Raw genomic sequence first — 24,307 nt, forward strand, 5'->3', positions numbered from 1 at the left:
CTCCCGCAGCCTAACACTAACCCTCCCCTCCCGCAGCCTAACACTAACCCTCCTCTCCCACAGCCTAACACTAACCCTCCCCTTCCACAGCCTAACACTAACCCTCCCCTTCTGCAGCCTAACACTAACCCTCTCCCCCTGCAGCTTAACCTTTCCCCCCTGCAACCTAACCCTAACCTGTCCCCTCCTGCAGCCTAATCCTAACCCCTCCCCTCCTGCAGCCTAACCCCTCCTCTCCGCAGCCTAACACAAATCTTCCCCTCCCACAGCCTAACCCTCCCGCAGCCTAACCTTAACCCTCCCCTCCCACAGCCTAACCCTCCCCTCCCGCAGCCTAACACTAACCCCTTCCCTTGCCACGACCTAACCCTAACCTGTCCCCTCCCGCAGCTAACTCTAACCCCTCCCCTCCTGCAGCCCAAACCTAACGCTCCCCTCCCGCAGCCTAGCCCTAACCCTCCCCTCCTGCAGCTTAAACCCTCCTCTCTGCAGCCTAACACAAATCCTCCCCTCCCACAGCCTAACCCTAACTCTCATGTAGCCTAACCTTAACCCTCCCCTCCCACAGCCTAACACTAACCCCTTCCCTTGCCGCGACCTAACCCTAACCTATCCCCTCCTGCAGCTAACTCTATCCCCTCCCCACCTGCAGTCTAACCCTAACGCTCCCCTCCCGCAGCCTAACCCTAACCCTTCCCTCCCGCATCCTAACCTTAACCGTCCCCTCCGGCAGCCTAACCCTCCCACAGCCTAACACTAACCCCTCCCATGCAGTGGCCTAACCCTAACCTGTCCCCTCCCGCAACTAACCCTTACCTGTCCCCTCCTGTAGCCTAACTCTACCCTGTCCCCTCCCGCATCTAACCCTAACCTGTCCCCTCCCGCAGATAGCACTCCCCTCCATGCAGCCTAACACTAACCCCTCCCCACCCGCAGCTAACTCTAACCTTTCCCCTCCCGCAGATAACCCTCTCCTCCCACAGCCTAACCCTCCCTGCATTCTAACACTAACCCTCCTCTCCCGCAACTAACCCTAACCTACACTTACCCTCCTCTCCCGCAACTAACCCTAACCTGACCCCTCCTGCAGCCTAACCCTAATCTCCCCTCCTGCTGCCTAACCCTAGCCTCCTCTCCTGCGGCCTTAACGCCCCCCTGCACCCTCTCTTCCCTCCTGTTGGCCGTTGACCAGCTATCTAACATGAGCCTCTCTCCCTCTCTGTGCCGGCCACAGCACTGATGCTATCAGGTACGTAGTTGTTCTGTGTAACACACACTGATTACCCATAAGGGGCGCACATCCCAGCAGGGTGACTCGCTCTATGGCTTAGTACATAGACCCTCAGAGAGGAGATAAATGACCTCTGGGATTGAACCGGAATTATTCCCCAATCACACTGAGCCCCCAACACTGATAATATGAGAATATCTAACACACATAGGGCCTTATTCTAGTTCACTCTTTCTGACAAAATCCTTCTTAGATGGACAAAACCATGTGCACTGCAGGGGGGCAGATGTAAAATCTGCAGAGAGAATTAGATTTGGGTGAGTTATTTTGTTTCTGTGCAGGGTAAATACTGGCTGCTTTATTTTTACACTACAATATAGATCTCACTTTGAAGTAAAACCCCACCCAAATCTAACTCTCTCTGCACAAGTTACATCTGCTTTACCTGCAGTGCACATGGTTTTGTCCATCTAATGGAGCCCACACACGCACCGTTCCCGGCGTGCGTTGTGGGCTTAACTGGCACACATAGCATCGCATCGTATGCCTTGTGCATGCGATGCGATGCTATGCTAGAAACAGCTAGTACAAAAAGTATGTGTGTGAAATAACCAAATCACGTGTAGGTGTATGTGGCCGGTACCTGAGACTCCGGACTCCCGTCTGGCACTGCTCCGCTGTGTCTTGCCGCTTCACTCGCCTGCAGTTCGGAGGGTGTAGGGGCGAGGGTCCCCGGGAAAGCAATACCCCAAAACAATCCCACAAACCGGTCAGCACACGTTACGGCGGTGATCAGAATGATTTATTTAGACTGCTAGGAAGTGAAAGATCACCGCTATAACAGAAAGGATTTATCAGTGTAATGACAATAAAACCGACAATCAATAACAGGCACACAATCTGTACACTGAAGTTACCAAATATTACGGGAGTAATATGAAATGTTCTACAATAGAAATATTGTGCGCAATGGGGCCAGTTATAATACCCGTAGGCCACAATTCGCACAATATTCAGCTCCAACAATACCGCCAGCAATCTGTGCACAGCAGAGAGTAAGGGTCACACATCAAGAAGGGTTTGCAAATGAATTTCTACAACACTGTAACACTGTACACTTAGTACAAACAATAACAAAAGGTCCATAGATCAAAAAGGCACTGAGTCCCTGAATTTTGGCACTGAGCCAACAAGTATAAGTGTCACACCGGTAGTCACTGGCCCAACGTGGCGGTGAACCGGTGACCACCACCCAATCACTGGGGGGTTAGGTAGCAAGGCAAAGGCAGGCTGTTCTTCAATTGTTCCCAATAGGGAGGAAGCAGGCAGTACGGTGAAAGGCAGGGTATTCCTCCTGGGCTACAGGCCTGGTCCCTTTAATTTCTGGTCCCAGCCGGGTACCGTTAGGGGCTGCAGTAAGTAGCGAGAGGCCAAGTGGCTGACAGTGGGGAGCAAACAGCTCTAAGGAGGGCTTGGCAACGGTGAGGGTAGCGACACTGGGGCTGGCAGGCTGGCTGAGTGTCTGGTGGCAAAGAGGGTAGTGACGCTGGGGCTGGCAGGCTGGCTGAGTGTCTGGTGGCAAAGAGGGTAGTGACACTGGGGCTGGCAGGCTGGCTGCACACCTGGTGGTAGTGAGGGCAGTGACACTGGGGCTGGTAACCTGGCTGAGCGAGTACCTGGTGACCGGATGCAGTTGCAGGCTCCTGCCCGTCACGAACAGGGACTCGGCTCTCCACACCGCTGGTGTCTCCGCAGGGCCTCTTCTTCTTCACCGGGGTGCACTAGTGGGGGCGCTGCAGGCGCGGCGTTGCCCCACTCCGTGACTCCGCCGGCTCTCCGGTTCCTGGCAACTGCGGGGCGGGCTGCCTCCGGGTCTTCTCCACTTTCGCGTCCCCTGGCGTCTCGCGTCTCTGCTACCCGGCGGTGATGTCACTCCTCTGCGCCCGGGTCTCTGCCGCCTCACGATAAACTTCCTCGCTGCCCGATCTCCTCCTCTCCGGCAGCGCGCTTCTCTCCCTCAGGCTCCGTCATGCTCCTTCTTCACTCTCCCAGGCGCCGTCCCCTTCTCTCCTCCTCTCGCGCGGGGCGTTTCTCTTTTCTTCGCGCCACAAGCACTCTCCTCCTCTCTCCGTTCCCGCTCTTCCCGCTGCCAATCCCAGCGGACTCTCTTCCCCCGTCAGCAGGGTTCCAAGGTCAGTCCCTCCTGGTCCCTGATCATCTGCGGCTCCGGTCGGGTTGGTTGCTTGGCAACCCTATGCTAGAATGGCCGTCCGCCATTTTAGTTAAGGGCACCACTGCCCACCAATGTTGAACAAAGCAAACCCCTGGCGGGGCTCTAAACGGGGCACCCCCAGGTTCTGGGGTGCCACATGCCTCCCCGCTAGAAAAATGCCAGTCCGCAGACATTATGTCGGGAGTGACAGTAGTCCAGTTTCAGTCTCTTGGTACAGGACAAAACATTTAAGGCCTGGGCTTTTCTGCATAAATAATAACTGTATATTCAGGTGAGAAAGGTTTAAGGAACAATTTACAATCGTACAATATCATCAAAGAAAAGTACTTTACATTCTATACCTCAAGGGTGGGACACCCTTGGTTGTGCGTTCCGACCTACGTGTCTGCACCACTGGGGGATTGACCTCAGGGGAATCATGGCCGGCCACTGACAGGGGTTCCTCCGCCACAGGAGTGGGGGATACCCATGGAAGGAAGGGTGCTGGGGCACTCATGAAGACTAACATATCAGTGGGGCTGTCCCAAGGCATGCCCCCCAGGTTCCCTGCCCCTCCACCTCAGGCGAGACTCTCGATTCTGCTGGGACTTCGGCAGTGCAAAGTTTGAGCTGGTCCCTTGACACCACGTTGATGGGTCCTTCAGGGGTCTTTCGGATCTCGTAGGTGTATCGGTCACCCGCGGGTGTTCTGACGACTGTGTACGGTTCATTCTCCCACATGGCGTTGAGTTTACTCGAGCGGTGATTCCGTTTCTTCCATACGGAGTCTCCAACTTTCAGGGGTTCGGGCCGGTTGTTAGCGTTGTAGTCCTTTCCTTGCCGACGCTGGGCACCCTCCATCCGCTGAGTAACGACTTCTCGAGCAGCGTCAATCCTCTGCTGATGCTCACGGACCCAGTCGGTCTGGGGTCGGATTGGTGGGCTTTCTATCGGGGCCAGTTCCAGGTCTTGCGGCAACTTGCCCTTGCGGCCGAACATTAAGTAGTATGGAGTGAAGCCGGTGGAACAATGTTCGGCGTTATTGTAGAGATACTGTATACTGTATATTGTAGAGGTGCCTCAGCAGTTTCACAAGCTCAGGGTCAGCGTCTTTGCGTTGGTGCCTGTCTAGCTGACGGCGTTGGCGTAGCAGCACCAGGAGTTCTTGCAATACCGGGTCTTGGCGCTGAACCTTCTTCCAGTCGACTGTCGGGGTGTCTAGTAGTCCACCTCCCTGGAGGCGTGGCTCTGTGGCGGACAGGGGGTCCGAGGTGACCACATTCCTTGCTTTGTATACCCTGAATGAGGGCATCTCCACCTCTTCGCTCGGGTCCCCTTCCTCTTCGGGGGCGTCGATTACAGGCAATCTGGAGAGAGCGTCGGCATTAGCGTTGGCTTTGCCGCTGCGGTAATTTGTCGTGTACCTGTAGTTAGCGAGGCGCGACATCCACCGCTGTTCCAAGGCTCCAAGTTTGGCATTTTGCAAATGGACTAGCGGGTTGTTGTCAGTCATGACCACAAACGGGGTGGCAGCTAGGTAGTGCTTAAATTTTTCCGTCACGGCCCACACCAGGGCAAGCATCTCTAGCTTGAAAGCACTATAATTTTCACAGTTCCTTTCGGTCTTGCGAAGGCCTCTGCTGGCATATGCTATTACACGTTCACGCCCATTCTGGGTCTGGGAGAGCACAGCACCGAGCCCGCGGTTGCTGGCATCCGTGTAAAGTTGAAACGGTTTGTCGTAATCGGGATAGGCCAATAATGGGGCGTCTATCAGGGATCTTTTCAGTTGGTCGAAAGCCTGCTTGTTGGTCTTCTCCCCAGGTGACGGAGGCCGACCCCCTTCGTTCATGGCCCGACTGGCCTCTCAACAACTCATGCAGGGGGGACGCTACCTTTGCAAAATTCTCAATGAACCTTCGGTAGTAGCCCACGAATCCCAGGTAACTGCGGACCTCCCTGACGGTCTTGGGTGCTGGCCAGTCTTTGACGACAGTGATTTTCTCGGGATCGGGCATCACGCCTTCCGCACTAACAACGTGTCCGAGGTACTGTACTCTGGGCTTTAGCAGGTGACATTTGCTGGGCTTCAGCTTCAAACCGCTTTGTATCAGTCGTTTGAAGACCTCGTCCAGGTGCCGCAGGTGGTCGTCATAGCTCTTTGAGAAAATTATCACGTCGTCTAGGTAGAGGAGCACCATCTCAAAGTTATGCTGCCCAAGGCAGTGCTCCATCACACGCTGGAACGTGGCGGGGGCGTTACAGAGTCCGAAGGGCATCCTGTCGAACTCGAACAGGCCCATTGGCGTCGTGAAGGCCGTCTTCTCTCTATCTTCTGGGGCCATCTGGACCTGCCAGTACCCGCTGGTCAGGTCAAGGGTCGAGAAGTATTCCGCCGTTTTCAGGGCCGTGAGCGATTCCTCCATCCTAGGGAGTGGGTAGGCGTCTTTGTGTGTTACGGCGTTCAGTTTGCGGTAATCCACGCAGAAGCGTAGACTACCGTCCTTCTTTTTGATGACCACAAGGGGGGCCGCCCAGGGGCTATGGCTTTCTTTGATAACACCAGCCTCCTTCATTTCGGTGATCATATTCCGGACAGGCTGGTACATGGCCGGGGAAGGGGTCGGTGCCTTTCTTTGACCGGGGGAGACGATCCTGTAGGGATATGGTGGTATACCTTCTCGGCTCTGCCGAAGTCGCTCGGGTGTTGGCTGAACGCGGCAGCATTCCGTTCCACAACTTGGAGGACCCCCTCTTTCTTTTCGGCCGGGGTGTCCCCATCTCCGATCTGTATGGCTGCGTGCCAGGGGGGTTCTCTGTCGTCCCTCTCTCCTTCCGTCACCCCCTGTTGAGCCGCCGTGACGCTTCGCCCCAAGATGTCCTGGAAGTCCACCCAGCTAATCCTGGCCACTTGACAGTACTTGTATAGTTTGACTGCGTATGGATGTGGGTTCAGCAGCCTCACCGGTACTCTCCCTTGGACCACCTTCGCCAAGGTTCTGGCAACTGCGAATGGCTGTCGACCATCTGGATCGCAGGATTCGACCAGGGCTTCGTAATCCCTGCCTCCCGGGCCCGTCCTGGCCTTGCACCAGACGACTTGCTCTGAGTTTGGTCGCAGGAGAATCGGGCGGCGGTCTGCGATTCGGGCCTTCCCCACTTCTCCTTGTTCGTTGATGAACTTCTGCTGACCCGTGATCAGTCGCACTGTTTGCTGCAAAGCCTTCCTCTCTTGGGGGGGGGGGCTGTTCTCATTTCCCACTGTAATGCTTCTACTACTTCATCCGGGCAATTTCTTAGCACATTCATGCCCAGTATCACCGGCGGTAGGTATTCATTGGAGTTAGTGGTGACTAGGAACCCCTGTTGGTCCAGGGTGGCTTTTCCCACTTGTACATCAGTTTCCCAATATCCTTGGAAGGTGATGGGCTGGCCGTTGCTGGCTAGTAGGCGTAACCAGGTTGCGGGGGGAGACACGATGTCTTTCTGTGCCCAGTGCTGTAGGAAGTCCGTGATCCTGATGGTGGACACCTGTGACCCTGTGTCCAACAGGGCTGTCAACTGTACCCCGTTCACCCTGATACTCAGGTGGGGGCATTCCCCGACGTACCGGGGCCACCATTCTGCTGGTGGTGCCGAACCGGTTAGTGAGTCTCCTCCCGAGGGTCGGTCCCTTGCCTCGGGGTCCCCTCGTTTAAAGTCGCTTCTGGGCAATTTCTCTCAATGTGTCCGCTCAGCCGGCACCTTCGGCAGATTGATCTTCGGCCGGACTCGCGGGTGACTTCCCATCTTGGGCGATTCCTCGGGCCACGGTCCTGCCGCCATTCCCCCTGTCGACTTCTGCCTTGATTTCTGTCTAAGTCTTCTAGTTTTTGCGACATGCGCGTCACATTATTCGTTAATTCGGACATCTGGCGAGTCAGCACTTCGAGCGGGCTTGGTTCCGCGGGGGCTTGTGCCTGTTGGGTGACGGCCCTGTTCGGGTATAGGGTGTCTGTGATTTGCCCTTTTGGGGCCTGGTAGCAGGCTTCTCCTTCCGTCGAGTCCTCATCTTCATCCCGGCCACTCTGGTTCATGCCCAGGATCTGTAGGACGGTCTCTTTAAATTTGGCGAAGGAGCTGTCAGGTTGTTGCCGCCTCCACATGCGCAATTGCGACTTGACTGCCTCCTCTCTCGCTCCTTCGATGAAGAGGTTGGTCAATGTTTCGTCCACCTGTTCCTTCGGTGTCTTTTCCCTCAGCTGTATGGCCTTCATGGCTTCCTGTAAGCTTAGCGCGTATTCCCGCAGAGGCTCGTTCGGTCACTGCTTTCTTGAATACAGGCGGCTCTTCAAATCGGCTATCGTCTTTGATTCGAAGGTCTCCCGCAGTTTTTCAAAGATTTGTTCTGCTGTTTCTTTTTCGTCGGCCTCCCACGTTCTTACTTCACGTAGCGCTGGGCCTCTCAGTTGCCCCACCAGTATTTCTACCGCTTGTTTGTTGCCGAGCCGGTACAGCTGCGTCATGGAAAGTATCAGATTTTTGAATTCCTTCAGCGTGTGCGTCCCTGGAGTGTTGTTTCCCGAGTACGTCGGTACCCAGGGTGCGCCAAAGTAGTATGGCATGGTGATTGGTGCCGCCGGATTTCCTTCCCCAGGTGATGCAGGAAGTCGTCTCCTCCTTGTGGTCGATGTGGGGGCCTCCGATTGGTCCGAGTCCGACATTCTTGAATCCTGTTCGCGGACGCCAAGTGTGAAATAACCAAATCACATGTAGGTGTATGTGGCCGGTACCTGAGACTCCGGACTCCCGTCTGGCACTGCTCCGCTGTGTCTTGCCGCTTCACTCGCCTGCAGTTCGGAGGGTGTAGGGGCGAGGGTCCCCGGGAAAGCAATACCCCAAAACAATCCCACAAACCGGTCAGCACACGTTACGGCGGTGATCAGAATGATTTATTTAGACTGCTAGGAAGTGAAAGATCACCGCTATAACAGAAAGGATTTATCAGTGTAATGACAATAAAACCGACAATCAATAACAGGCACACAATCTGTACACTGAAGTTACCAAATATTACGGGAGTAATATGAAATGTTCTACAATAGAAATATTGTGCGCAATGGGGCCAGTTATAATACCCGTAGGCCACAATTCGCACAATATTCAGCTCCAACAATACCGCCAGCAATCTGTGCACAGCAGAGAGTAAGGGTCACACATCAAGAAGTTTTTGCAAATGAATTTCTACAACACTGTAACACTGTACACTTAGTACAAACAATAACAAAAGGTCCATAGATCAAAAAGGCATTGAGTCCCTGAATTTTGGCACTGAGCCAACAAGTATAAGTGTCACACCGGTAGTCACTGGCCCAACGTGGCGGTGAACCGGTGACCACCACCCAATCACTGGGGGGTTAGGCAGCAAGGCAAAGGCAGGCTGTTCTTCAATTGTTCCCAATAGGGAGGAAGTAGGCAGTACCGTGAAAGGCAGGGTATTCCTCCTGGGCTACAGGCCTGGTCCCTTTAATTTCTGGTCCCAGCCGGGTACCGTTAGGGGCTGCAGTAAGTAGCGAGAGGCCAAGTGGCTGACAGTGGGGAGCAAACAGCTCTAAGGAGGGCTTGGCAACGGTGAGGGTAGCGACACTGGGGCTGGCAGGCTGGCTGAGTGTCTGGTGGCAAAGAGGGTAGTGACGCTGGGGCTGGCAGGCTGGCTGAGTGTCTGGTGGCAAAGAGGGTAGTGACACTGGGGCTGGCAGGCTGGCTGCACACCTGGTGGTAGTGAGGGCAGTGACACTGGGGCTGGTAACCTGGCTGAGCGAGTACCTGGTGACCGGATGCAGTTGCAGGCTCCTGCCCATCACGAACAGGGACTCGGCTCTCCACACCGCTGGTGTCTCCGCAGGGCCTCTTCTTCTTCACCGGGGTGCACTAGTGGGGGCGCTGCAGGCGCGGCGTTGCCCCACTCCGTGACTCCGCCGGCTCTCCGGTTCCTGGCAACTGCGGGGCGGGCTGCCTCCGGGTCTTCTCCACTTTCGCGTCCCCTGGCGTCTCGCGTCTCTGCTACCCGGCGGTGATGTCACTCCTCGGCGCCCGGGTCTCTGCCGCCTCACGATAAACTTCCTCGCTGCCCGATCTCCTCCTCTCCGGCAGCGCGCTTCTCTCCCTCAGGCTCCGTCACGCTCCTTCTTCACTCTCCCAGGCGCCGTCCCCTTCTCTCCTCCTCTCGCGCGGGGCGTTTCTCTTTTCTTCGCGCCACAAGCACTCTCCTCCTCTCTCCGTTCCCGCTCTTCCCGCTGCCAATCCCAGCGGACTCTCTTCCCCCGTCAGCAGGGTTCCAAGGTCAGTCCCTCCTGGTCCCTGATCATCTGCGGCTCCGGTCGGGTTGGTTGCTTGGCAACCCTATGCTAGAATGGCCGTCCGCCATTTTAGTTAAGGGCACCACTGCCCACCAATGTTGAACAAAGCAAACCACTGGCGGGGCTCAAAACGGGGCACCCCCAGGTTCTGGGGTGCCACATGTGCAGCACATACTTTTTGTACTGTGCGATGAGGTGCAGCGGGAGCGCGCACCCCATCGCACCGCCGGCATTGGTGCGTGTGGGCTCCATAAGAATGATTTTGTCAGAAAGCGTGAACTAAAATAAGGCCCATAATGAGAATGTCTGTCAAGGACCAGTGGCGTAACTATAAATCTTGCTCCCCCTGCCAAAAAGTTTGTGCCCCCCCACAGGCTCCTCTCCAGCGTGTTTCCCCAGCGTGTGATGTGATGACATCACATGCATAACGGAGAAGCTGAAGCAGGAGAGAGGAAGAGAGACCAGCAGGCACTGCTGCTTCCCTTGGCTCCGACGCATCCCGGGCCGCCCTAGCACGCCCATCCGCCCTCCCATCCTGTACACAGTAGCCAATAGCTGGCTCTGTGTACAGTCAATTGAATCAGGGGGGGGGGATTTGTCATCTCTGCCATGGCAGCACCCACGCTGTGGCTGACTCGCCTACAGTGCTCAGTCAGTGGGCAGTGGCAAGCAGCATCATGTCGGTGCGTCGAGCGGGTGCCGGCACCCACACAAACCCTACTGCTGCTTGCTCCCCCAAGCGGCTGCTGGGGCTGCCTTACAGTAGTTACGCCACTGTCAAGGACCCATTGGTTGCTCCTATCTCAATCTGAACAGCAACAGACATGATTTGAGGTTCACTTTGGATGCACGGGTCCTCTATATATGGTCACTGTCACCAATGCAAGATTTGAAGGGGCACTTGCATTCGCCCCGGACACACAATACAATGTATACAAAGGCTGTAGCAAAGCCACATTCTAGGCATAAATCCTAAAAACATATATTTAGAACTGGAATTATTAATTATTTATTCCAAGAATACTTCAGAGCTTTAGATACAAAGATGATTAAATGTATTTTAAAAATACACACGGTATAATACAATCTCAAGAAAATAAAAGGAAAAAGATACAGAAAACCTAACACACTTACTCCAACAATCTTAGGTAGTTCTGTTGTGAGGGTCTCCCCTCATCCCTCCCACCCTCAAGAGTTTTTAGCCGGCTTCATGTTAGACACTAATGAATGACCCCTATTAATTGAACCTTTGTACATGAAATGAAGATTACACCCCTACTTCTAAGTGTCTTGTACAAATTCCTTACAGATTGAAATGCAACAGATCAGAGGCAAGGTCTGACAATGAGATCTGTATCCTGTCACTCCTAACCATCCAGGCCTGGTTTATGAGGAGCCTTAGATCCTTATCTGCCCCCCCCCCCCCTCCCCGGGTCACAATAAGTTCACAAGTCATACAGAATACATGTAATGATAGGAGACAGAATTTCTTCGATCTAATCATGGGATGAATCGTGACACCTCCCCCTTCAAGAATCAGCCACGAGAGCAGTGGCCAATCAGGCCACAGTCTCTCATGCTGTGCCCTGACAATTGTCAGTACCTTGCTGGGAATGGGTAGCAGTGGTCTCCCTGCAGAGGTGGACTGCCACAGTGCCCATGTTAGGACAAGCGCTATGGGTGTGGCCCATGAACTCCAGGGCTCTTGTTCCACCCCTAGGCTCAGCATCTCACCCACCTCCCACCTTGGCACCTGTAACACCCCCAGTACGCTGCTGCATGCTGGCTGTCTCGGGTATTTGGTGACCTGACTCTTCCTGGTTGATGACAATATGCATTCTCCATGGTCTTCCTGCAGAATGGGTTTGGTATGGGTGCATGGTGTCAGACAATGGACTTCGCTGTCCCTCTATCAACTTTTCCCTATACTTGGCATCTGGCACATCGGCCACTGCTATGGTGGGAAAGGGGTCTGGTTCCTGCTCCTCTCCCCGAAGGATGCAAACTACAGTTCACGCAGGTGTCCCTGCCCTAATAGTCTGTGAGCACACTGATATAGTGTAGGCTATGTCTGCCCTCCTTGCTGGCAATGACACAGCCCACCCCAGCTGTGCATTGGACTCCTGGGCATGGATTCTCCTCTGCGGCCGGCCGTTTGGTTGGCCTCACTGCAATCAGTACAAGCACAGTCTGCCAAACCCCAAACGGCTATTCCCCTGTGGTACAACAAATCAAAGAGAGCGCACTGTTTTCATCTATTGAGTTTAATATATTAAAAATGAATTACACATATAACCATACACATAAAATAATTATAAAAACAATTGATATCCAGCATTGCATACACAATCCATCAAATTTATTGGCTCTTAATAATAAGGTTGAATATCGCAATCTCCTTTAAGATGGATAGCTTTTTATCAATTTAATTATTGAACCGGTTCAGATGCCTCCAACAAGAAAAAAAACTTTTGATTCAAATATAAATAAAAGTTCCTGTGCCTTTAAGAATTTCATAAATTTCCAAGTGGCATAAAAAAGTTCCAATATGTTATAATTACCATAGCCTGCATATGTAAGTGGGGTGACATCAGCGAGGAATGATGTTTACTTGTGGGGGATATACCTTTGTCCGCTACAACCGGCGGGGCTCTGTTGGACTTGGAGCCTCTGTCGGGAGCAGACTGTCAATCTCCCATCTCTCACTGTCCTCTCTGTGCAGGGGAAGGACGTCACACTCACCGGCCTGATGTAAATCACTGTGGAGATCACCGGAGGTCACTCCCAGTTTGCGGTCTATAGGGAGCGCAGGGGGCCAAAATGGCCCCTGGGGCAGGATAAGGGGGTGGGGCGCTAGGCACCCTGCAGGTCAACGGCGGGAAACCTGGGTTCGGGGGGATGGGGGGGGGGAGGCAGCAGCCAGGGTAGCCGGTCCCCTTCTTGTCACCTTGCCACGAGGAGGGCCAGTGAGAAAGGACAGGTTTAATTGAGGGGGGAGTGAGCAGCAGCAGGAACAAAAGCAGAGAGCAAGGGGTCTGAGTTCACTCATCACCCAGCTAGGACAGAGACACATCTTCAGCAGCTCCAACACTTATATCCAGCAGAACAAAGGAATCAGCAGGGAGCAGTTACTGCATTCCAAGAAGGCCTGTAGCAGTCCCAGCTGAGTGCACATTGCACAGAGTTTTTCCAGCAGCACACCCAGCCGCACTCGCAGTCAGCCCAGCGAGTCCTTCCATAACAAAGAAGGTCAAGGGCCATGGAGATCAATCAGGCAGCGCCAACTTAGCAGACAGCATCAAGGAGCAGCATGGAGGGAGGTAAAACGCCTCAAAATCGTCCTGAGAGAAGCCGCAGCAGCCCAGCAAGGTTCAGAGAGATGGATGCAGGTCAGAGGGGAGCTTCCGGTCCGAGAGGAAGGCAGCACATGCAGGCGAAAAGAAGCGCACAGGCGCCATCTGGTGGTCGGAGGAAAGAATTGCATAGCAAGCCAGTTCAACAAGGTTTATCAAGCATCCGGCCAGCAGCAGCACGTGGATGTAGAAGGGGAATACCGACCAGTTCAGGAGGGGCATCACTGCAGGGTGAGAGCAAGCGTGCGAGGGGGGAGGGAATGCCTGAGGCCACGGGATCAGAGGGGCATGATTCAGGGGAAGAGGGCCACAGCAGCAACTTTATACGCCAGGCCCAATCGGACACGCCGGGAGGGGTGCAGGGGGGTATGCCGGGACACGGGGGGGAGGGGGGAGGCAGCAGGCAGAGCATATCAGGGTCTCCAGGGGTGCGGGGAAAGTGGATCTTCCTGGCAGAAACCTACAATAGCCCTGCTCGGCAGCCCAATTTCACCCCAAGTCGTAGGTGGGGGGACGGGAGGATTTCCAGGAGCCAGCGGCGGGGGGCGGGAGCCATGGTCATTTCGCCCACTCCCCCCATTTTGTTTTCCCCCCCGGAGGGGGTATTGCAGTCCCACTGCCCCTACCAATGGGCAGCGGCCACAGATTTTTGATACCCCAAGGGCGCAGGGGCCAGAACATCTTGCCGAGGAGGAGCAGATACAGGCATTGTTGACACAAGCCAGAGGGGGGTTGGGGGGATCTTGCCACGGAACAATTAGGGACGCACTGGCCCATGCCTCGACCAGCAGGGCGGCAGCACATCCAGGGGGAAGTGGTTCGACCCATGCCTCGGCCAGCAGGGTGCCAGCACAATCGGCGGGGTCGGAGGCCGTCGCCCAGACAAGCGCGGTTCAAGGAAGCAGCGGATCAGCAATGCACGGAATTGGTGAGATAAGCAATGTGTGTAATGTATATGCAGGTATTGATGCAGTATTGCAGGGTAGCAAGGTGAAATATGTTGCTGTATCTGATGTTGCCGGGGGTAGCAGCCAGAGTGTAGCGGGAGGTGCGGGGGCATTGCCAAGCAGCAGCAGCAAGCATAACATCGTAGTCGATAGTATAGGCACAGGGGAGGTGGCGCTCAGTGGTCCCAACCAGAGCGTTGCAGGAGATAGCGACTCAGAGACAGATGACGATGAGAAGTGCAAGGAGTTAAAAGAAAGGTTACGTTTGGCCCGGGAGAACGTTAAAAAGAAGAAGTTAGCAGCGCCAGGGGCGGATGCACTGCTAAGTAAAATGGGGCAATCCGAGGCCGGGAAGTCTGAGTTTTTGCACCAGGGAGGCGAGCCAGATCACACACTCGGCGCACTAGAATCGCATCTACCCGCGAAACTTAGAAAGGAGATCGTGAGGGGCGATTTCATAGATATATGCTCCCTTACGGAAAACGGCTGGAGGGAGAAAGACAAATTCAGTGAGAAAGGGAGTTGGCAGAAGGAATCCTACAAAACTATACAGCATTGGGTATCGGGAATGTTGGCGTACGCAGGCTGTTACGTGCAAGCCTACCCCAACATGCTAATGAACATGGTAAAATATGTCAACCTGATATATAGCATGCACAACGATTGTGGCGGCCAGGCTTGGCGCAGGTATGATGAGGCATTTAGGCTTAGGTCACAGGGACATAAGCCCATCAAGTACGGCACCAGGGACATGGAGCTATGGTTTAAGACACAAACAGAGGCCCTGGCAGAAAAGAGTGGGGTGATGCAGAAGTCAGCAGGGGGGCCCAACACGCACAAACAGGACAAGCTTAAATGCTACTTGTTTAACGATGCAGAGTGCACCAGGTAGTCCTGTAAGTTTAAACACGCATGTACAATCTGTAGCGGGAATCACCCAGCGAAGGATTTCTATAAGCAGACAGGGCAGCACAGGGACAAGGCACCCGGAGCGACAGTCACGGAAAAAAGCACCTAGCCCAGGGAGGCTAAGGGGGATCTGGGGGCGGCCATCCAGATACCCTAGGAAGGCAGAGGCCAAGCGGTTGCAGGAGGGCTTCCTGGAGGGTTTAGGGTCCATATAAGGAAGCCCATCTGGCCCAGCGTGGGTTACATGGTATATGCAATGATTAGGGGAAGGTGGGTTTAAGGTAAAGACATAGGCACACTGGACAGGCTTACACTGTATATACAGTGCGAGCAGAGGCACGTTAAATTTCCCTGGGTCAAACTGCAAAGATATTGCATTTTGTCCCCTTGTTTTGTTGTGAAGGTGTCCTAGGCAGCAGATATGCTGGGAGAGATAGTTCCACAAGCGCCCAGGGGCAGCCCCCACCTTCCCAGATAGGGTGAGGAAATGCTTTGATGCTAGAGTGATACAATTAAGGACACTTCTGGCTCCCCCACCCCTGTTGGTTTTTAGGGCAGGAAGGCACACAGCTTGTGGTCTTTGAAAGGAGAGGCCAAACGCTGATAGCAGGGTCACTCCAGGGGGGGGGGGGGGGCGGAGTAGTACACATGGTTCACAAGGCTGGGACAGCTGGTTTATTAGAAGCAAACAGCTGGGCAGGAAAAACATGGAGGCAAGTTCATTAATTATTTGTTTATTTACGGTTTCATAGATAGTGCAGCGGTGTCTGTGGCACCTGACACTAGTAGACAGTGATTAAACAAACTGGTAACAGCAGACAAAATATGGCAGGCCTGCCTGAGAGGGAGTTTTCAGGGCAGACTGGGCAAAATGGATGGGAGATATTTGGTGGAAAGTGAGGAGATATATGCTGGTGTAGTAGGGTTAATGGCTATATGCGAGTAGAAGAGTTTTATATTGAATACGGTAAATGCAGGCAACCAATGCGGAGTGGCAGAGTGGAGCTGCAGGCAAATGAGTGTCTTCCTGGGAAGATCAGCATAGCAGCAGCATTTAAATGTATGTCAAGGGCCATATGGTGATTATGATTTTAGATGCATTTGCACGATCCGGGTGGCATGAGGTTACTGGGGGGGCAACCAGTGGGGAACGGTCACAGTCCGGTGGAGGAGTCCCATGCAGCGCAGGCGAGGAGCCGCAAAGTGCATAAGTTGCGGAGGTAGGTTGTGTTGCTAGGGCAGGGTGGGGGCTTCGGTACCCGGCGCGCCGGGAATCTCGTGTGGCGGGGAGGGAGCGGTGCACAAGGCAGGAAATGTAGGGGAGTTACAGAATGCCTCGCATACTCACCATTAGGCGGTCGCACGCCTGGTTCCAGCATTAATACGGCAGGGGCCATACGGGTTGCGTGCCAGGTAGGGTGAGGTGCGGATGGTAGCTGATCCCATAATGGTAAGGGGCGTGTTCACGTGAGTCACATGACGGTGGCTGGCACGGCCCATAGAGTGTAGGGGGCGTGTTCACGTGAGTCACATGGTGGTGACTGGCACGGCCCAGGCGGTACCAACTTGGTAGGGGGCGTGGTCGCGTACCCACGGCGGTGGAACAGACACGCCCCAGGGGTACCACATTAGCAGGAACAGTGCGCACCGCTCCCCTTTCTATCCCTTGCCCTGCAAAAGTGTTTGGTTATGATTATGGATTTGTGAAATAAAGCTGTGACCATTTTAATTGCCACAAACTATGTCGTCATGTTTCCATTATTTCGTTGACCAGAGCGGGGTGCCGGTAAGTCGCCCTCTCCCGCCTTAAGGGAGCGCAGGGGGCCAAAATGGCCCCTGGAGCAGGATAAGGGGGTGGGGCGCTAGGCACCCTGCAGGTCAACGGCGGGAAACCTGGGTTTGGGGGGATGGGGGGGGAGGCAACAGCCAGGGTAGCCGGTCCCCTTCTTGTCACCTAGCCACGAGGAGGGCCAGTGAGAAAGGACAGGTTTAATTGAGGGGGGAGTGAGCAGCAGCAGGAACAAAAGCAGAGAGCAAGGGGTCTGAGTTCACTCATCACCCAGCTAGGACAGAGACACCCACCCACCCAGCCCAGTTGTTTGGGTAAAAGCCGGGGAAAGGCACTTGACAGGTGTCAGGTTGTAAATCTTGTATGGGACAGGTTTAAAAATGTTGTAGTTGTCACGTCAAAATGTTGTGTTAAAAAAAAAAAAAGAATGAATAAATATATAAAAAAAAAAAATTATAATATTAAAAAAAAAAAATTTGTTAAATAAAATAAAGTATATATACCGTTTGCATACTTGTTGGATTATGTTGTATAGAAAGGCTATATTGGCTAGGAGTGTAATTGTAACGTTGGCTTTGGTTGTCATTGTCATTACGGTGTATAAGATGCTTGAATAAGAATGTTTGTCACAGTATTGCGGGGAGGGAGCGGTGCACAAGGCAGGAAATGTAGGGGAGTTACAGAATGCCTCGCATACTCACCATTAGGCGGCCGCACGCCTGGTTCCAGCATTAATACGGCAGGGGCCATACGGGTTGCGTGCCAGGTAGGGTGAGGTGCGGATGGTAGCTGATCCCATAATGGTAAGGGGCGTGTTCACGTGAGTCACATGACGGTGGCTGGCACGGCCCATAGCGTGTAGGGGGCGTGTTCACGTGAGTCACATGGTGGTGACTGGCACGGCCCAGGCGGTACCAACTTGGTAGGGGGCGTGGTCGTGTACCCACGGCGGTGGAACAGACACGCCCCAGGGGTACCACATTAGCAGGAACAGTGCGCACCGCTCCCCTTTCTATCCCTTGCCCTGCAAAAGTGTTTGGTTATGATTATGGATTTGTGAAATAAAGCTGTGACCATTTTAATTGCCACAAACTATGTCGTCATGTTTCCATTATTTCGTTGACCAGAGCGGGGTGCCGGTAAGTCGCCCTCTCCCACCTTAAGGGAGCGCAGGGGGCCAAAATGGACCCTGGAGCAGGATAAGGGGGTGGGGCACTAGGCACCCTGCAGGTCAACGGCGGGAAACATGGGTTTGGGGGGATGGGGGGGAGGCAGCAGCCAGGGTAGCCGGTCCCCTTCTTGTAACCTAGCCACGAGGAGGGCCAGTGAGAAAGGACAGGTTTAATTGAGGGGGGAGTGAGCAGCAGCAGGAACAAAAGCAGAGAGCAAGGGGTCTGAGTTCACTCATCACCCAGCTAGGACAGAGACACCCACCCACCCAGCCCAGTTGTTTGGGTAAAAGCCGGGGAAAGGCACTTGACAGGTGTCAGGTTGTAAATCTTGTATGGGACAGGTTTAAAAATGTTGTAGTTGTCACGTCAAAATGTTGTGTTAAAAAAAAAAAAGAATGAATAAATATAAAAAAAAATAAATTATAATATTTAAAAAAAAAAAAAAAAAATTTGTTAAATAAAATAAAGTATATATACCGTTTGCATACTTGTTGGATTATGTTGTATAGAAAGGCTATATTGGCTAGGAGTGTAATTGTAACGTTGGCTTTGGTTGTTATTGTCATTACGGTGTATAAGATGCTTGAATAAGAATGTTTGTCACAGTATTGCGGGGAGGGAGGGTGCACAAGGCAGGAAATGTAGGGGAGTTACAGAATGCCTCGCATACTCACCATTAGGCGGCCGCACGCCTGGTTCCAGCATTAATACGGCAGGGGCCATACGGGTTGCGTGCCAGGTAGGGTGAGGTGCGGATGGTAGCTGATCCCATAATGGTAAGGGGCGTGTTCACGTGAGTCACATGATGGTGGCTGGCACGGCCCATAGCGTGTAGGGGGCGTGTTCACGTGAGTCACATGGTGGTGACTGGCACGGCCCAGGCGGTACCAACTTGGTAGGGGGCGTGGTCGCGTACCCACGGCGGTGGAACGGACACGCCCCAGGGGTACCACATTAGCAGGAACAGAGCGCACCGCTCCCCTTTCTATCCCTTGCCCTGCAATAGTGTTTGGTTATGATTATGGATTTGTGAAATAAAGCTGTGACCATTTTAATTGCCACAAACTATGTCGTCATGTTTCCATTATTTCGTTGACCAGAGCGGGGTGCCGGTAAGTCGCCCTCTCCCGCCTTAAGAAGCGGGGTTCCAAGCACCAGGTTGGAATGGAATTGAAGAAGAAGCTGGCTTTGGGGTTGTGAATGCAAAGCTGGTCGCAGTATTCCACGTGCTTGACTCGTTTCTCCGTCCACGGTAGCTGACGGTTTCCTCAGAAGCTGGGGAATCATGCTGCTGTCTCAGTTTAAAAAGGTAGATTGACCAATCCCTTTTGGAGTTAATTGTATTGCACCTGTGGTTTAATCAGGTCTCACTTTCCATAGGTGTGTACCGCACAGGTATTTGTGTTCCGTATGGTTAAGTCCTTTAACTCATTGATTTTATACAAAGTTACTGCTGTGGATATCATCTAATGCAACTTAAATACAGTTTAAGTTTTATAACGGCATCATTGAACATTGTTACATTTAGCATTTTATTTTTAAGTTTAAGACACTTTCTGTATTAGCTACAAATGTGGCAAAATTACACAATCAATACTAAAAAGAGCTGGTGGCTCAGAGGTAAAGAAGAGAACTGGCATACAGAACCATCATAGCATCCTGGGTTCAAAAAATTTTGTTTTCAAAACACTTTCTAGAGTAGCTACAAATGTTGCTAAATTTACTAGTTGATACTATAAGGAGCTGGTAGCTCAGAGGCAAGAGAGAGGGCTAGCATACAGAATAATCATTGCGTCCTGGGTTCAAAACCCATCTTGAGATTGATATATTTTATTTTCAGAAAAGAAGAAAATTCATCTATATTCTTTAGCTTAATATTTTCCATATCTTTCTTCCTTTAATAATTCATCTATAGTATTGAATCCATTTCTCAGAGAAAAGCAGCTTTTATATTTTTTTGATATATTATTCGAGTATATACACTTTATGATAATCCTTCTAACTAAACATCAATGCAAATATAAACAAATGAAAATTATTAGTATTGACAGAGATAAGAATACAGATGTCATAAAAGGTTGGATCAGGATCCATAGTTGAGAGGGAAGTGGTAGACAAAGTTGTTTAGTATATGATTTGAATATTTCAATCTTAGACAGATTTTAACAATGAAAGATTGTAGCCAATTTTCTGAAGAATTAAATCAGGAAAAAGATAAAAATAAGAAAAATAATCTTCATCCAAACGAATATAGAGCTTTAAAAGATCTAAAAGAGGACAGAACTGTTACAATAAAGGCCACCGACAAAGGCGGCATAGTTATACAGAATACAGAAGGTTATGTAGCAGAAGCGCATAGACAGCTTGATAATAAAAAATGATATTCTATACTAACAAATTACCCTACAACTGTTTACTGTCAGGAATTCAAAAGCTTTCTGATGACAGCGATAGTGGAAGGTGCTATAGATTGTAAGCTTGCAGCAGGGCCCTCCTACCTCCAAGTCTGTCTGTTGTTGCCCAGTTTGTCTTATCACTGTCTACTATTGTAAAGCGCAACTGAATCTGCTGCGCTATATAAGAAACTGTAAATAAATAAATATCCAAGAAAAAGTATCAACATATTTTTAACCCATACCCAGTAACAGCCATGTATTATCACTTACCCAAAATTCACAAGCCCCTCACTGCACCCCCTGGACGTCTTATTATTTCAGGTGTTGGGTCCCTTACGACAAATCTTTCTGCTTTTGTTGATTCACATTTACAAAATTTATTTTTTTCACTCCTGTCACATATTAAAGATACCACTCAATTTTTGCAGCTCATCATGGATGTAGAATGGCAATCTTATTATCTATTAATGACATGTGATGTTGAGTCTCTGTACTCTAATATCCCGCATGACAAAGGGATCTTTGCATTGCAATACTATTTGGATAAAGAGGGGATTTTGAGTGATGTAAGGAAAAAATTCATTATACAATCAGTTCACTATATTCTCACTCACAATTATTTCACATTTGACAGTGTTTTTTATTTACAGTCACTCGTAACTGCGATGGGCACCAGGTTGACCCCAAGCTTTGCAAATTTGTATATGGGCCTATTTGAAGATCAACACATATGGCAGAGCCAACATGGGGTGAACCTGGTGCGATATGGCAGATACATAGACAATTTATTTTTTATTTGGAAAGGGGATACTGCACTTGCACAAGAATTTTTACAGCACTTAATTTAAACACTTTTGGTTTAAAGTTCACCTCCACCTATGATAAACAAAATATAAATTTCCTGGATATAGCTATTACAATTAAAAACATCTGCATTATAACTACCATTTATAAAAAAGAAGTGGACAATGCTGGATACTTGAATTATCATAGCTGTCACTTTAAACCCTGGATTAATAATAACCCAAAAAATATATTCTGAAGAATAAAAAGGAAGTGCTCAGAGGTGTATAAGTGCAGACAAAAATTTAAGAAATGAGAGACTTTCTTGGAACAAGGTTACCCAAGATGGCTGTTAGACAAAGCAGAGTCAGAAAGCAGGGAGGTAGAAAGAACCGCTCTTTTAAATCCAAAAACAGTTAGAACACAAATGTCTTTGGAAAATCCATTGTTCATCTCTAAATTTAATACACATTCAGATCAATTAAGAGAAATTATAAATAAAAATGATCGAATACTCAAATGTGACAATTTATTAGCCCCACACTTAGAAGAAACATCTAAAATAATTTTTAAAAAGAACAAAACATTAAGAGACATTTTATCACCGAGTCACTTAAAGAAGGAGAGCATAGTGGATACCAGTGAGAAAATAAAGCGCTGTTTCAAATGTAAAAAAAGGCAAATGTATGACCTGCCAATACATTAAGGAACCTAATACCTGCTTCAGTTCAACACATTCAGGTTCATCGAGGGAAAAGAAGAGTGTTACGGTGCCTACTGTGGCACAAGGAGAAACGGTTGGTGGATGCAGACAGGTGGTCAGGCCTGAGCCCGTAGCCGGGACCGCCGGTTAGGACGGCCACAGCGGATGCTACTCTAACTCTGTTGAGTCCCTGAGGCAGATGGTAAACCCTTGCAGAGCTAGGCTTCACCTGTGGCCGCCGCGTCTGAAGGAGCGAGTTAGGCCCGCTCCGACCCCAATGCAGCCAGGTCTTATGAATTGACAAGGGGTAAACGATCGCCAAAGGGTACACAAGAGGACTGCTAACTACCGGGCCTAGCTGGGAGTTGACCCCTGACTGCCGGCACCAGGCCAAACCGGGATGTGAAAAGACCACTGGCTTGAGAAGCGAAGCATGGAAGGTACTTGCAATTCTGAGGGACTTAGGTAGGGAAAGATGGAACGCTACCGGATTAACCCTCCTGACAATCCGAAAAGGACCAATGAACCGAGGCCCTAATCTTGCTGATGGTTGGTGAAGCTTTATATTACAGGTGGATAGCCACACCCAGTCACCAACTTTAAAGCGGCAAGGACGTCTGGATTTGTCAGAAAATAACTTCTCTCTGAAAGAGGCTTCCTTAAGAGCCAAATGGACCTTTTTCCATATGACTCTGAGTCGAGAGGCAGCTGATGAAGAAGAACCGGGGGTATCAGGTCCCAAAGAGTTGGCTCGTGGATGGAATCCATAGACCGTAAAGAAGGGTGAGGTTTTAGAGGCTGAATGATGTGCGTTATTATACGCAAATTCAGCTAACGGCAAGAAACTGACCCACTCATTTTGCAGTTTGGAAACAAAGACCCTCAAGTACTGTTTGAGAGACTGATTGAGACGTTCCGTTTGCCCATTGGCCTGTGGATGAAACGCGGAAGTGAGACTGGTCTTTACTTTTAAGGCTGCACAGAACAGTCTCCAGAACTGTGCCACAAACTGTGGACCACGGTCGGAAACTATATCACTGGGAAATCCATGCAACCGAAAAATGTGCTGGAGAAACAAAGTGGCCAATTCCCTAGCCGAAGGTAATTGTCTCAAGGCCACAAAGTGTGCCATCTTGGAAAATCTATCGATGACTACCCAGATGACCTGACACTGGGAAGAGATCGGAAGACCAACAATAAAATCCATGGCCAGATGAGACCAAGGCCTGCAGGGAACGGACAGAGGCAACAATTCTCCTAAAGGTCGAGAACGCGGAACCTTATGTCGGGCACAATCCGGACAAGATAGTACAAAATCCTTGCTGTCCCTGGCAATCCCTGGCCACCAGACCACACGAGACAGAAGAGCAAGTGTCTTATATACTCCTGGATGACCAGCAATCTTGGAGTCATGACACTCTACCAAGACTCTGTGTCTAAGAGATGGAGGGACGAACAACCTGTTCTCTGGTGTTTGGGCTGGAGCCTGTCCCTGAGCTTGACAGAGAAGACCCTAAAATGTTTGACTCACTCCAGCATGAATACAGGATGTGGGAATGATGGGCTTGGCGAGAGTTCAGTCTCTTGGCTGACTCGATGTATTGCAGGTTTTTATGGTCAGTCAAGACAAGAATCTGATGGGCAGCTCCTTCCAGCCACTGTCGCCACTCGTCAAAGGCCCACTTAATGGCGAGTAATTCTCTGTTGCCTACGTCATAATTGGACTCTGCCTGAGAAAATTTTCGGGAAATATAGGCACAAGGGTGGAACTGTAGTGTTTCGGGATCTCTCTGAGAGAGAACGGCCCCGGCCCCTACTTCAGAGGCGTCGACCTCTACCACAAATGGTAGATCGGGATTGGGGTGCTTAAGAACTGGAGCTGAAATGAAGGCCTGCTTCAAAGTCTCAAAGGCCTGTTCTACCTGAGGACTCCATACTGATGGATCTGCCCCTTTCTTGGTCAGGGCCACCAAGGGTGCCACAATGGACGAAAAGGCATGAATAAAACGCCTATAATAATTAGCGAACCCAAGGAACCGCTGGACCGCTTTTAAATTAGTGGGCCGAACCCAATCCACAATGGCTTGTAATTTCTTGGGGTCCATTTGGAACCCTCGGGAGGAAATTATACAAGAAACCTGGGTCACCTCAAATTCGCACTTTTCTAGCTTCGCGAATAACTGGTTTTCCTGCAATTTCTGCAAAACCTGGCACACTTGTGCCCTATGCGAGTCCAAGTCTCGTGAAAAAATTAGGATATCATCCAAATAGACGACAACAAATTTACCCAAGAATTCCCGAAGGACGTCATTGATAAAATCTTGAAAAACGGCTGGGGCATTGGAGAGACCGAACGGCATTACCAGGTACTCGTAGTGCCCCGTCTGAGTACTGAATGCATTCGTCCCCTTCCTTGATTCTAATGAGGTTATAAGCCCCCCTAAGATCTATCTTGGAAAAAATGGTAGTGGATC

The 24,307-nt window shown here is 51.1% G+C and overlaps 1 protein-coding gene across 4 annotated transcripts in view; it reads left to right on the forward strand.

Annotated features, from left to right (window-relative positions):
- Window positions 1–24,307, forward strand: part of LOC146046056 (cyclic nucleotide-gated channel beta-1-like) — a 415,388-nt gene that overhangs the window by 148,996 nt on the left and 242,085 nt on the right. For 3 of the 4 annotated variants that reach the window (XM_083165226.1, XM_083165228.1, XM_083165227.1), the window contains one exon: window positions 1,235–1,249. The exons of the other annotated variant lie outside the window; for it this stretch is intronic. In XM_083165226.1, the coding sequence (XP_083021352.1) occupies window positions 1,235–1,249 (15 nt within the window). The remainder of the gene's footprint in view (window positions 1–1,234; window positions 1,250–24,307) is intronic. 4 annotated transcript variants of the gene reach the window in all.

This window comes from Crinia signifera, chromosome 11 (assembly GCF_055691185.1).
Source record: "Crinia signifera chromosome 11, ASM5569118v1, whole genome shotgun sequence".
Taxonomy (NCBI): domain Eukaryota; kingdom Metazoa; phylum Chordata; class Amphibia; order Anura; family Myobatrachidae; genus Crinia; species Crinia signifera.